The 14,337-nt window shown below is 36.4% G+C and overlaps 1 protein-coding gene across 8 annotated transcripts in view; it reads left to right on the forward strand.

The window, feature by feature from the left end:
• Window positions 1-2,948: 2,948 nt before the first annotated feature.
• DNAH7 (dynein axonemal heavy chain 7) overlaps window positions 2,949-14,337 on the forward strand; it is a 104,574-nt gene continuing 93,185 nt past the window's right edge. For 5 of the 8 annotated variants that reach the window (XR_004752556.1, XM_035332222.1, XM_035332225.1 and 2 more), the window contains exons 1-9: window positions 3,717-3,819; window positions 7,178-7,243; window positions 7,745-7,853; window positions 7,970-8,117; window positions 8,460-8,544; window positions 8,768-8,948; window positions 9,360-9,432; window positions 12,762-12,887; window positions 13,656-13,775. Coding sequence is in view for 7 of the 8 variants with exons in the window: in XM_035332222.1 (XP_035188113.1) it covers window positions 3,805-3,819; window positions 7,178-7,243; window positions 7,745-7,853; window positions 7,970-8,117; window positions 8,460-8,544; window positions 8,768-8,948; window positions 9,360-9,432; window positions 12,762-12,887; window positions 13,656-13,775 (923 nt within the window). In the remaining variant the exon portion in view is untranslated. Of the gene's footprint in view, window positions 3,308-3,716; window positions 3,820-7,177; window positions 7,244-7,744; window positions 7,854-7,969; window positions 8,118-8,459; window positions 8,949-9,359; window positions 9,433-12,761; window positions 12,888-13,655; window positions 13,776-14,337 lie in introns of those variants that run through there. The other 3 variants (XM_035332223.1, XM_035332229.1, XM_035332228.1) reach the window with 3 other exon arrangements.

Consider the following 14,337-nt stretch of genomic DNA (forward strand, 5'->3'; position numbering starts at 1 on the left):
GGCTGCCCACTCGAGTAAAACCATCACACAGCCCCATATATCAATATTTCGTATAGGAGGACCTTACATGGGATAGTATCAAAAGTCTTTCTGAAGTAGAGGTAGACAATATCTACTACTCTCCCCTCAGCTACCAGGCCAGTTGTTTCGTTGTAGAAGTTTATCAAGCTGGTCAAGCATGATTTCTCCTTAGTGAAACCATGCTGACTACTACTAATGAATCATGAACTTAAGTTGCTAAAACATCTTTAATGTGTCTGTATTTTATACATAAAAAGATGTTTCCGATATACATAATAGTTTAGTCTTACAGTATTTATTGAGGTGGTATTTTTTATGGTAGATTCTAATGGCTTTTGCCATGTAAAGAAATTGAAATTGAATGTTTGTTACACAAATATTAGCCTCCTATGGCACTAACTGTACATTTGTTTAATTTTCAAGTAGAAGTCAAAAATATATATATATTTTTTTTTTTAAAAAAAAGGCAACAACACCACAAAAACTTTAGGAAAGGAGTTTACATTCAAAAGAAAGAAAACTCATTTTCATGGCCTGAACACTGCATTTCTTACAAAGGCACATTTCATTGATGAAATGAAAGCTTTCCCATTGTTAGAAATGCACAAATGAGCTTTCTTTTTTAGTGAAAGAAATAGTGTATTCTTGTGTTTGTATTCTGCTGTTGTTTGCAGCTTAAAGTTCAGAAATAGTTTGACTATTTGTTTCCTGTATAAGTTCTATAAATTCTTACCAGGAATGCTGTTCTACTTTATTTTAAAAGATTGTCTAGAAAACAAAGTGTTCTGTTTAATACTAGGAGTGATTTTAAACACCTTCAACTTTCTGCCTTTTCAGAAGTCTTTCTAAGGAAGGAGATACTAGAAAAATACATGGTTGAGATGATAATTGACCATCTTCTTAACAAGCCAGTTGTGACTGTGTTCTTGCCAAATAAACTAAGTTATACTTGGAAAAATACACTGTAAATTCAGGGCAAGATAAAAGCATGTAATTGATATGCGTTTGTTTCAGGAACCAGTCATCCTGTGCCTTAAGAACCTGGAAGCTGACAGACTGGAAAATATTGCTTGGCCATCTCAACGTTAGAGGAGCGAGCAAGATACAAGATAAATTAGCGTATAGAAAGTTTACCAAGTTAATGGTACAATTACAGAGCTGAACTGCCAAGCCGCCTATCACTGCATGAGAGTATAAGGAAATTCCTTAACCAAAAGCAGGTACATGAGTTATGATGTAAAAATTCTTAGGTAGTCAGACTTAATAAATAAAGGCTAGGCTAACACACAAAATATTCAAAGAATCAATCATTTGATGTGACAGTGATAGCTTTTGCTGTTTTCACAATACAACGGGAAGATGAAGGATGATTTCTGACCTGGTAACACCTGTCACAAAACTGTTGCCATTCAGTGAAATGAAGATTTCACTTTTGAGAAAAGCACAAATGAAATCTTCCTGTGACAAATGTGTTTTACAGACAAAGTTAGCAAGTCAGCATTACCTATGCTGAGCACAAAGTATTCATATTATGATATTCTTGATAGTAAATGAGGACTTTTTTTTTTTTTTTTAACTGGGACTGTAGGTGCCTCTGAGGAAATAAAAACTTCCTGAAATTACTTTTAAAGTAATACACAAATCTAGGAATTTAAAATTCTTGTACATACAAGAGTCATTACATTTGTTAGACTGTACTTTTAAGCGTTATTTATTGGTTCTTATCAAAACACACAAAGCTTGCCAGTAACTACGTCACTTAAAAATTGAAGCATTTTCAATTTCCTAATGAAATAATGAAAAAAAAGTCACTTTCTAACAGGAGTTGTAACGCCCAACAGTATATGGCAACATGCACTGAAAGTGCTACTACCTTCGTATACATGGTTTCTAATAGTTGAATACCTCATCATTAAAGAGAAATAGCAAGGATTTCCTGTTCTTCGAGTAGATTGTTATGTATTATAGCTAATACAGCATAGGGCTTGTTTAAATCTCCCTACCATGTGTTTGAGTATGAGGGTATTTCTCGCTTCAGGATCAAAGCTTTGGTACTATTTTAGGAAATGAGCCTGAAATTCCAACCAATGCTGCATTTTCTACAACTGGACAAAGCAAAAAATTCCCCACTGGTTCTTTGCCTGTGTTATTTTATCATAGGGACTTTTAAGTTTAAAACTCTGTGTCTTACAATGCTCTATGTACAGTTCATAGGTAACAGCCCTGAGCCAGAGGTCATTTGTAGGGATTTTCCAGCAGGCTAACTCCACTGCTGAGTTACCATCTTTTATGCATTAGTAGCATGACAACATTCAAAACCGCTTATTTAAAATTCACACAAACTATCTCACGTTGCAACAGCTGCTTCATATCCCATTGAAATCCAAACATGACCACAGCAAAATGTTAGAAATCATACTAATCATAACATTTTTTTTGGACTGGTCAGCATCAGATTCATAATGCAGGGCACATCCATTCACCGCCAAGGAAACTGAAAGGTTTTTATTTATTATATTCTTTAGTTTGCTTACTTGTTTGGGGCAGAGGCAGGTGGTTTTAATACAACAGCTGTTGTGTGTAAAATCAACTAACTTCAAACTGCATGACATGGCACCTGAAAAACCTTAGGTTGTTGTTGTGGTTTAGACATCAGAGTTAATTAAGAATGCTTCTGAAAGCACAGCTGAACTTATATATGTTTAGTTGGAGCACACTTGTCTCAGTGCTTAGCCTAAAAACAGGCAGCTGAATTCACTCATCTGCTAACTTAAAAGCTACGAAGGAATGCCTACTTAAACAGCAGTGAACAGTACATACTTCTCAATCTTAACTCTCATTTTGCTGGAGTTGGCAGGCCCCAAAAGGGTATCAAGCACTTTCTCCTTGGAGGACAATCTCAGTGAAAAAATAGCAATAATAAACTGAAAATACATTGCAACAGCTTAAAACAAGCCTCCCAAACGTCACCCCTTCAGTTGATTATCAGCTGGCAAATTGCTTTTCCTCAACTACAACACCTGTGGGTAACCTTGCTTAAACTTACCATGCAGGCTACCTCACCGAGCACACCTGAGGCCTCCTTAATTGTATGCCGAATGCAAGCTAGGACTTTGCAAGCTAGGACGTGGCTTAAAGTTTGGTGCTGTTCTCTCAGGTTCTCCTTTGCAGCAGGTACTGGGTGAGGCTTCCTCAAGACGACGGTTCTGCTGCTTAAGACAATGGGTTGCATGTTGGGAGAATAACACCTAATTACAGCTGCTTTGTGACATTTTGTTACATTGAGGTAAAGAATGACAGTTCCGTTTGAAGCCTCTAACATTTCCATCGCATTTAAAGCGTCAAGGGGCCACCACACTTCAAATAAAGCCGCTCATCAACCACGCAGTTCCCTTTGCTCGTAACAGAGGTGAGTGAAACGGCATCCCAGGGGCGCGCGGCGTTGCTTCAGAGCGCTGCGCGCCGCGGGCAACCTCCGGGCCGAGCAGAGCGGGCTCCGTGCCGTACCCTCCAGCTTCGGGGGCCTCACCCTGTCACAGCCACCGCCGAAGCGAAGTCTTCAGCCCCCGCTACCCGCAGCGTGCCCGCCGCAGCGCCTCAGGAAAGGCAGCCCTGGCCTCGCGCGCGCACACGAGGAGCGGTGGGGGCGGGGCCCCGCGCCCCCTTCGCACCGCCTCCAATGGGCTCGCGGAGCGGCCGTTGGGAGCGGCCGTTGGGGCGCGCGCTGCTGCCGGGCAACAGCGTCCCGTCAACGTAGCCAGCCCGCCCTCGCCGTGCGCGGAGATGGGCAGCCAGCAGGTAGGGGCTGAGGGGCGCCTGGCTGCCGAAGGGGCCGGAGGGGTGGTTTTTCTTTCCTCACCAGATTTTGGCGTCTGGGTTTAAAGAACGGGCTTGAAGCAAGCTTCTGAATTATTTATTTTTTTTTTCCTTATAAAGTACGAAGATATTTTAGTTTATTCAGTCTGTTTCTAGAACTGCAGAAACCTTAGATGCTGAAGATAAACTCCAATAGAAACGTTTAACTATGCGTGTGATTTTTTTATCACTGGGCATTAACCAATATTAATTTGTATCTTTCCTCTGGTGGCTTGATTGGTTTGTAGTTGGTTAATTTAATTACAAGGAAGAGTCTGCTCTCTTAAATCATGTTCTGTTGTGTAAGACAATCCTGTTCTTTTAGGCTTGGTAGGTTGTTTTTTTGTTTCTGACTTCCTCACTCAGATATGTTTTCCTCTAAAGCAGTGTCTGAAATATGTTGAGTGAAATCCGTAACTTCCCTCAGTGGATTAAAAGCTCACCAATTTTTCTCTTACTGGGTATTTTGCTGTGCGTGTTAGTGGGCATGCATCAGACGCTCCTAGCTATTAGAGACAGTCCTCACTTCCAGGACTCTCTTTTTTGTCCATCTCACTGCTGGTATAAGTTTATTGTGTGTCGTTAAAAAACATTGGCTAATCTCAACACTGAATTTGTCATTACCAGCAGATTGGAGTTATAAACTGTGGTGCTGAATTTTGTTTTTCAGCAAAAGAAAACTGAAACAATCTGTGTAATGTTGCATATGAAGACAAGATACAGTCTTGGTCATTTTTGTATCCCTGTTATTTATAAGAATACCCAGGTTTCTATTATTTGTTCCTAACCAGGAATCTAAGGATTGAGACTATAGACGTCATCACTGAGAGCAATAGCTAGTACTCCTCTGGAAGTTCAAAAGCATTTTCTCCTATACAAAGAGAACATTCCTCCTGTCCATGCCCTTGAGAGGACAGCAGATAGTGTTCCCATCTTGCTGTAGAATCTGGAGTAGAGAAACAATGAGTTCTAAATTTCAGTCCAGTTATGTGGAAAACAAAGAGAATGTCTGTACTTGAGATTCAGAAGCAGCAGAAGTGAATCCAGTTAGGGTCCAGCAGCTAGAAGGTTGCTGACAAGCCAGGGTCCAGCAGACCGCTGGGATGGCTGGGAGGCTGCAGCTCTTAGGTATGCAGAGGACCTGAGGGAACTTTTTTGTTCACCCTCCAGGTGTCCACTGTCTTCCACTACCTGAACTATAGAGAAAGATGGTGTCAGATCCCTCTTGGTGCTTTGCACCACCCAGAAGAAGCAATGCTCTCTGGTGGTGGGGAAAACGCTGACCGTGTATAAGGATGACATTCTTCACAAAGAGATGATTAAGCAGTGGAGGAATTTGCCCAGAGAGGCAGTGCCTTTCGAGTTTTGTATTTCAATGGGACAAGGCCCTGAACAATCTGACCTAACTTCTTGTAGTTAATAAATACTGATTGGAGCAGGAGAGGTCCCCTTCAGCCTATAATTAGAGGTCCCATCCAGCCTACTTTTTTTCTACAATTCTTTGATAGTGTGGTTGTATAAAGCCATAGTCAAACTCCTCCAAACTCTGTCTGTAGGCTCCAGTGTGTCCTAGAGGCTTATCAGCTTGGTAAGCAGCCATTTTATGATGCACTGCACGTTCACTATTAGGAGACATATTCCTGCTAGTATCACAAAAGACTGGTAGCTGTCACACAATCTGTGGTATGGAGTTTTTTTCCCCCATTGAATATGTTATATGACAGAGAAATAAATGGCTTCATATTTTCTCTGTAGATTTACAACCGCTCAAATATGACAAATATGAGAGTTGTCATGTAAATCTTTTGTTTTGTTTTGTTTTTGTCATTCCAGCCTACAAGACTGTTAGAGCTGGTAGAATTTATTGTGTGTGAAAAATCTTGCACGTGTACTCTGCTTAGTTGGAAGATAGATTGGTGAGAGCAGTAACTGATGTACTGAAAGAGATCTGTGATTATTGTGGCAAAGTCTTAGTCACTTTTCTGTGATAGGCAAAAAACTAGATTAAAAATACCAGGATCTGCCTGCTTGGTGTTTTGAGCACTCCTGTTCACCAGTTCCAGGTGAATCCAGGTGGGTTTAATATCTCATCTAGGGGTGGTGGTGGTGGATTTTTTGTTCTTTGAAAGAGTAGTACTGTTGATTTGGAAACAGGATTCTTCCTTCTTTGCTGTGTGATTCCCTCCCACTGCTAGTGATAGGCAAGGAGTTTCTCCCCATCGTGCTCAGGGGAACTTCCTGGAGTGGGAATGTGTTTGCTCCTCTTTCACAAGTTGGACTGTGTGTTTACACAGCAAGTCAATTTATGAAGAGATTGCTAACAACTGATATATATCTCTATATCACTTGGTCAAATCCTACCCTGTCAAAAGAGGTTTTATTTGGAGCCTGGTTTGGTATTTTTTGTCTTGCTTCAGAATTGCAAAATTCATGTGAATAGTTAAGTGCCTAAAGTTTGGGGAGTTCTACAGCACAGCAACTGTATTGCAAATGGTATTAAACCCGGCCTGCTTAAAGGTAGCTTGTGTATGTATGCACAAACCTCCTTGGCTTCTGTCTTTCCTCCATTCCACAGCCTTTGCATAAGAAACAAAGCAGGATGAGGACAGTAGTAGCATGGGTGCACAGTGTTACTGCAAACACATCTGTATGAAAAGAGGTGGGGTGGGCAGTGCTGGGGCATTGGTGGCAGGCTGAAACAAAGGACAAATGGAAGGATAGACAAAAGCACTCCTGTTAGCCAATTTTAAATAATTTTACAACTAGTCTGTCTTGTTTGTTTTTAGTAAGCTGCAGTGCTAAAACATGGTTGGTAGAATCCAGGGCATGGTCAGAGGGCAGTTTTGGACAGACACTGCATGTGAGGCACTGAGGGGTCAGTGTTCTGGAAATGCAGAGAATCCTGGGCACTCTTAAATGGAAGTTTAGAAGAAAGGACCATTTTGTGTTTTTAAAAAATGTTGGCTGATGAATCTGAATGAAAAACCAAGTTGTATATCTATATTAGCTCATGGTATCTTTTAAGGCTTTAATGGATATGTTGACAAAAAGGTTACATAAATGCATCCCAACATAAAACTATTTTTTTTCAGAACTGTAATTTGTCAAAGGTATTTGAGAAAGTTAAATTTTACATGAAAACATGCTGGAAAGAGTAGGGAAATTATATGAAGTTGTATGTATAAAATTATTGTAAGAGTTGAAAAATTGAATTATAGCAAGATTGCAAGTTCAAGTATTTCAGGAGCCTAATATTAGTACTAATTAAAATGTTTGTGTTTTTATTTTTTATTTTCTCAAGGCTGGTCCAAGTGGCAAAGGGAAGTTGGCAAAAAGAACAGTGAATTTACTGCCACAGTTGTCTCAGGTGGTTTTCTTGTTTTTTTTTTTATAGCTTTCATTTTCAAGTATGTATCACAGCATGTTTACATAAAGACCATTCAGATGTATGCTGAAGTGGAATCAGGTATATTCACTGTCTCTGCACTACATATCTGCATGCAGAGCATTTAATTCCAAATATTTCAATATTTGGAAATACATTTCAATATTTTCAAAACTTTGAACAAAGAGTATTTGAAAAAAATGTAGATATTTAAGTAAGGTATAAAACTAGAGAGTATAAGAATACTTGCATATAAGTCTAATATGCTAATTTATTGTGCGCTGGATATTTTGAAGTTTAGGTCAACATATAAGTAGTAGTTTACTGTCTGATTTTTATGCTGCCTTATTTATGCTATAATAATATATTTATGTGATAATAATTTATTATTATTATTATTTATTTCTTACTATGTTTAAGATGTCATCAGTGTTAGAAAAACCTATGACAAATGTAAAAATAAAATACAAATATTTATTCCAGGCAAGATCTAAGCCACCATGGCAGCAGACTTGTCCTTTATTCCATCTGAGTAAAGAACAGGAAGCTGAAGAGTCAGAAGAGTTTACTGTAAAAAATGAATATCCACCTGGTAAGGTTAACATTAGTTCTACTAATGGAAATTTGTCAGAAACTTAAGTAAATGTGCAATACATTTAACCTTTTTTTTTTTTTTTTTTTTTAACTTCAAAATGTACTTTCTGCAAGGAGAATATTTAAAGGCAAGATACAAGAGACTCAAGATACAGGATTCTAGAGATGATGAAGCTGGACCATCAATTTCTAAATTGCAGAGCAGCAGTCATCTGAAAAAAAACCAAGAACGTTTCAGAAGTGCTCTTGTTAACATTATATTGTGAGTCTCCTTATCTTTGAATAATGTACTTTTTGATAAAGGAATCAAATTTTTAAATAATTTTAATTGTTCTAAGATTACAAAGCAAAATAAGGTGTGTAAATGAGTATGAACTATATCACTGACTTTAAAAGCTGAAACTTAGGAGGTGAAATACAAACTTGGTCAGATGCTTCAGTGTTCATTTTGAATCAGAATGTCTTGTGCTTGTTGTAAAATTTTGCCAGTTACCTTTTTTTTCAGAATGGACATATAGGGTGACTATGTATTATTTATGCCAGTAAAATGTATCTAAGAATTTGATGTATACTCTTCCATTTATTTGTTTTGTTTTTGTGTCAGGCAGGAAGATCTTCCTGAAGAACCCCGTGATGGAATCCAGCCTCCAATATCAGATTCTTCTACACCAATAGAGAAAGATATTGTGGTAGCTAAAGACTGTTTTCAAGAATATTAAATGAAAAATAGTGCTAGCCATTTATTGTAAAAATTGACAAGATGACAATGACAGAATTGTGAAAACAAAAAAGCACTTAGCACTAATTACATTTATTTTTACTAAATAAGTCTGTATGTCAGTGAAACTTGCTCTAGCAATGGCTAAGGCTATCTGGTAGTGGACTTGACCAATGCAATCTTTTATCCTGCAGAAATACTACTATTACATTCACCATGGAATTGATACAAGAAACGTAGCCCCACTGGATGTATCGTGGCTAGATCACGTCTTAGCTTTAATTCCGCATCATCTGAAAGTATTTGATGAACATGTACGTTCATTGACAGATGAAATGAAAGAAGACTATTTTCTGAGTGTAAAAAAGGCTATAGGTACATTTCTAGTATTTTATTCTTGTTTTATCCTAAGTTGCTAATACTCAGAAATGTTTGTTGTCAAGTTCTGGTCCCTGCTGAGAGCAACCAATGTGGAAGAATTATATGAAGTGCTCTCCTAGATGTTAGAGGTACATTTTAACTTAAATAATATGTTGGTTTTCTTACCCTTGTAAGGTTGAAAGCTAATGTTATTCAGTATTTCTGATCTTTCAAAACTTAAAAAAGAATGTTTTGCAAAGCCCTTTTTAATAGTATAACTTTCTACTAAATCTATTTTCATGCATATCCAAGTAAAACCATTCATTTCAGTGAGCTGTGTATTTTGGTAGTCTTTATACCTTTGATAAGCTTTATTCTCGTCTTGGTATTCTATTTTACTTATTTTTTTCTTTTACCCTTTTTCAGTTGACTTCGTTTTAAGAGATACAAGAGAAAAAGAAGACGAGAAGAAGGATTCTCTTCTACCTCATCGTGCAGAGTAAGAAAATATTCAAAAACATTGACAGGAGAACAGTGGGGTAGAACAGCATGGGTAAGGAATAGTCTTAGGTAGTGTTACTTGATGCCAGCTGGAGCACTACACAAAACAGTAACAGTAAATAAGATTTAGTTATTAATTATCTAAGTTCAAGTAATGATTATATAGCATCTCTGGAAAAACCCTGAAAAACATATATCTACCTTGAATAATTGTTTGCAATTGATTTTGTTTTTGCAGTGGTTAACTAGTAAGAAATCTCCCATTTAACCCCACAGCATTTGAAAATGGGATATAGCAGGGCAAATCCTTGTGTATGACTTGCGTTGTAATCGATGGAACAATGCCCCGTTCTGCACTGATTTCACTGAAGCTCTGTATTGTTTACAGATTGTTACATTTTGGCTCAATACATACAGGTTTAAGAATGTAGTACATACAGACTTTTTGTCTCTCACAGCAGTTCACCAAAATGTAGTAAAACATTAATAGGTGCCTAGCTTTTTTGGCTGGGTTATCCAGCATGTAGCAACCTCCATGTTCTAGTGGGTAGATGTGGCATTCGTTTAGAGTAAAGGACTATCTCCATTCCATTCACATTTGCCTTAAGATCTCTGCAGGCTACTGAAAGCGAGTATAGCACTACTCCCACGGTCACACATCTGCCCAGCGTGGATCAGCCTAGTATCAACTTTTCTAGAACATACTTTATTTCTTACTGAGATTTGAAAGTAAAGAGGTACCTCTTCTGTAGGTATAGGCTTGAACTAGTAAATAAATTTGCCTTGTAGGTGCATGAAATCTTACGAATACAGTAGAAACAGAATATGTCCGCTGATACCAACCAGATTCTGCTTTGGGGGTAGTATTACTGTGTGATTTTAAAACCAGAAAAGGTTTGGTTATAAATAATATTTCTGGCCTGTGGTTTGAGGTATAAGCTTTTAAATACCAAATGGCATGCTATGGAGTATATAGGAGGATGGCTGTGACAGATATTACTTAGGCAATTTACATCTTGAAAAGAGGAGTAATATAATAATTTGTTGGGTTTTTATTCCCTGGGTAAGAGGCCATCCTACAATTTCTGACTTTGAAGGTCTTTCATTTCTCCTAATAACTGTTATTTTGTAGGACATCACATTAGTTTGTATGTAAGCTTATGTCACATACTTGCACACCAAACTCAAGTAAAAAATTCTCCTACTAGAATAGTCATCAGTAAAACAGTTTTATTCTGTTAACAGTACCTGAAGTATGATCTTTATTCTAAAGATATATTAGTTTTTTTTAACCCAACTCCCTATAAACACTTTTTCTGTCTCCTATGGAATACAGATTTATTAAGAAATTGATTAAAGTTTCATATCAGAACTTGAAGATGGAAATAAAAAAAACTATTACAAACATGACATATTTGTCAGGAATGTTTTTGATGTTCCCTTGGAACTGTGCTATTCTGTCAGAAATAAAGTGTTTCAGTATCTTGACACTATACAGAACTGAGGTTACATTTGTCTACATACGGAACTGTGGTCAATTTCTTCCATCTTACTGTTTTTCTCCTTCTAAGATGCATCATTTTTTATTTTTTCTATCAAAGTAAAATCTTGGAGAGGTGAAATGTCTGAGTAAATTCTTAGATTTGTTTTTCAAAAAACAGTATGAAAAATCATTACTGTTTGAGAACCTAATGGTATTCTCTCTCATGCAGTCAATGTTTGTCTAATTTTGGCACTTAATTCTTTTGGTGGCAATACGTGCTGGAGCATTCTTATTCCTGCCATACCCTAATGCCAGGGTTGTTTTTGAATGAAAATTGCCAAAATAGTGTCAATAAAGCACTGCTTATGTGCAGTTTAGCACATGGTCAACCAAAACAGTTGAAGGAGGCTTGTCAAGAGGCTTGAATGGGGGAATAGCTAAGCTGTTAATTAGAAATTGCCCTAAGTGTGAGATAATTGCTGATTTGCTCAGTGATACTTCTGATTGTTTGCAGTAGCACAAGCCAGAATTACTTTACTGGCAGAAGCTTAGGGTGCTACAGTTTTGCAGATGTCTAAGTGGCTAGTTTAACACTTTTTGGAGCCTTGTCTAAATTCCTTAATAACCAGTAATAACCAGGCTGTGCTTTAGAGAGCTTAATCTCTTTTTGTTCCTTGCTTGAGCCATTTACAGAGAGTGTCACATGCAGATCTTGAAAATGCCTATCGATTCATTGTCCAAGTTGGTGCTCAGTATGACAGAGCAGTATTTCAGTCTCTAACTATGACTTAATTCCTATGATCCTTTCAGGACAGTATTATTTAGAAAGTTATTTCATGATGTGAATATGCAGAGGCCACTTAAAGAAGAAATGGAAGTTATTCATCTAGACCCAGAGTTCTCTGAGGTGGATTCTACATAATCACATCTCTACATCTCTTACTTCTTTCATTGGAAACCCAGTGCCTGAGATTTGATGAGAGGTAGAAGGATCTGAGACAGGTTAAAATATCATGCTCCATTTCATATCTGAGTAATAACTCTAAGAACATTCAGGAAGACGTGGAGACAGTTACAAACAGTGCAGGTCATAACTTAATGGTTCTAGCTATACAAAATAAAATAATTCTGTCATTGGTTCCTGAATGGGGCTATGCAAAATATACTGAAAAACTATAGTTACACTTGTATAATGTGAGTTTACAACAAAAGTAATAAAGGTTGCAATATGTATTTCTTAAACTGAAATACTCAATATTTTAACAGTAAAATTCAACTGTCTGTGGAAAATGGTAAATTACCTCGTTCAACATTTTTTAAAGAAAATAAAAGTTAGGAGTATATATTTAAAAACAACGACAAAAAAAAAAAAAAAAAAAAAAAAAAAACACCAAAATAGCATAATGCTTTTAAAAAGTTGAAAACAGACCCAGTGGGTTTATGAAAAGGCTCTATAATCATGACCTTTAACAAATGGAATATGATGTTTATAAACATAAACTCAACGTAATGTAGAAAATTGTGTATTAATTAATTAAATATTATAAGTATGATGATTTTATTACATTCTAAAGATAAAACATGGTATAAGATACCATGAATAAGTTACAGATCTCTTAAGACTTGGCCAATGTTTCCCTCTTATTATTTTTTTGGTCAATATTTGCAGATAGCAATATCTGAATAATCAACAGAAAGCTAGATTGATCTAATTTCTCTGGGGTTGGAAATTAATTATCTTAAATATACAAATATTTTTGTTCTTAGAACAGCTATGTTCATACTGCTGTGTTTGTTTGTTTTCTGTGTGTGCGTGTGTGTGTTCTGGTTTGTTTTGTTTTTAGACTAGAAGTGGTGCCAAAACCTTGGAATAAGTCTTTCACAACAGCATACAGTTACATGAAAGAAAATTTGCATGCAATAAATCCTTCAATGTTAGCTGTTCTGAACTTATGGGAGACTTCATTTAAGTAAGTGTTATCTATATTTCTTAGGTTTTCAGATGCTCAATGATTTCAGAATCTGTTCAGGGAAATAATGAATGATGATATCTTAAGATTGCCAAGTCACCACATAGAATCTGGGGAACTACAATATATACATATGAGTACAGGTCATGGACATTACGATTTTATTCAAAAAATATTTTCCCAAATATATTATATTTGTCTGTGTGCACTCTGACTTTATGCTTTGAAGAGTTTCTGCCAACTTTTTCTCTATAAAGGTCAAACTTGCTTGTCTGTACCTACCCAGAAATCACACGGAATGATTTTCAAAAATTAATGTCACATTTGCCATCTTCATTTCCTTTTGTATGTAGGCAGTTTTAAGCAAGAAGCCACACGTGGAATTTGGATTGTTTAGGAATCTTATACTACAGAAGCATTCAGAAGTTTTAATGTTTGATGTTATATAATGACTAACATATACACGTTACTCAAACATATGCACAAACTCTGATTCTGAAAAAGCATATTAGTACTCAAGTGTAGTAATTACTATTTCAGTTTAAGATCATGTGTACAGACAGTACTGCAGTACTTATATTTGAGGGTTCTGAAATAATAGAAGTAATAATAATGATCTCTGAGAATAAAATTATATTTAAGTGTTTAAAATATATTTAACATTGTTTGAAATGTGAAATACGAAAAAATGTTTTATGGTAAAAAGATAATAAATAACAGGGTACTATAACTATGCTCCTAAAATATTCATGTTATATTCTGTTTCAGAAATTTACGCCTTCTTGATACGGAAATATTTCACAATAAACAGGAAGCTGAGGAACTCTCATTTTTCCAGATTAAAGTCATCCAGGAAATTGGAAAATCCAAAGCTATTCTGTCTAGGAAGTACGATCCAGTGCATCCTTATTTTTGAAGTTACAGGGAAATGTATTTTGTTATTTCAGTTTTTATCCATTTCTGAAACAAGAGTCATCTAAAGAGTGTTTGATTAATGGGATTCATTGACATTAGCGTATGACTAAGTTTTTTAAAAACAAATAGTTCCGTATTGTAATATCTGTATATCCATATTTTAAACAAAAGAAAGGCAGTTTTCTACTGCAGTTAAATTTTCAAACAAAGTGTCAAAATTACTAGTTTTTGTTTCTTTTAGGTATTTTGTGGCCCTGCTGATTTTTTTGTATATATCTGATCTTTCTAATAATGGTTGTTTTCTGCAGTTATTTATTTTTTAAAAAAATATTATTTATTTCTGGCTTTGAAGATATCTTTTTGTTCTTAACTGAAGTCTGCACATCTCTGCTTTCTTCCTTCCTGTTTCCCTACAGCACCAGAGCCAATTTAATTTTCACTAAGGGTGACTGGGCAGAACTCCCCATGGAATGCTTTCACATTTTAACATCTACTGAGGTTACAAGGCTTGCATAAGGTACTGCGTAGCCCCTGG

This window comes from Oxyura jamaicensis, chromosome 7 (assembly GCF_011077185.1).
Source record: "Oxyura jamaicensis isolate SHBP4307 breed ruddy duck chromosome 7, BPBGC_Ojam_1.0, whole genome shotgun sequence".
Classification (NCBI taxonomy): domain Eukaryota; kingdom Metazoa; phylum Chordata; class Aves; order Anseriformes; family Anatidae; genus Oxyura; species Oxyura jamaicensis.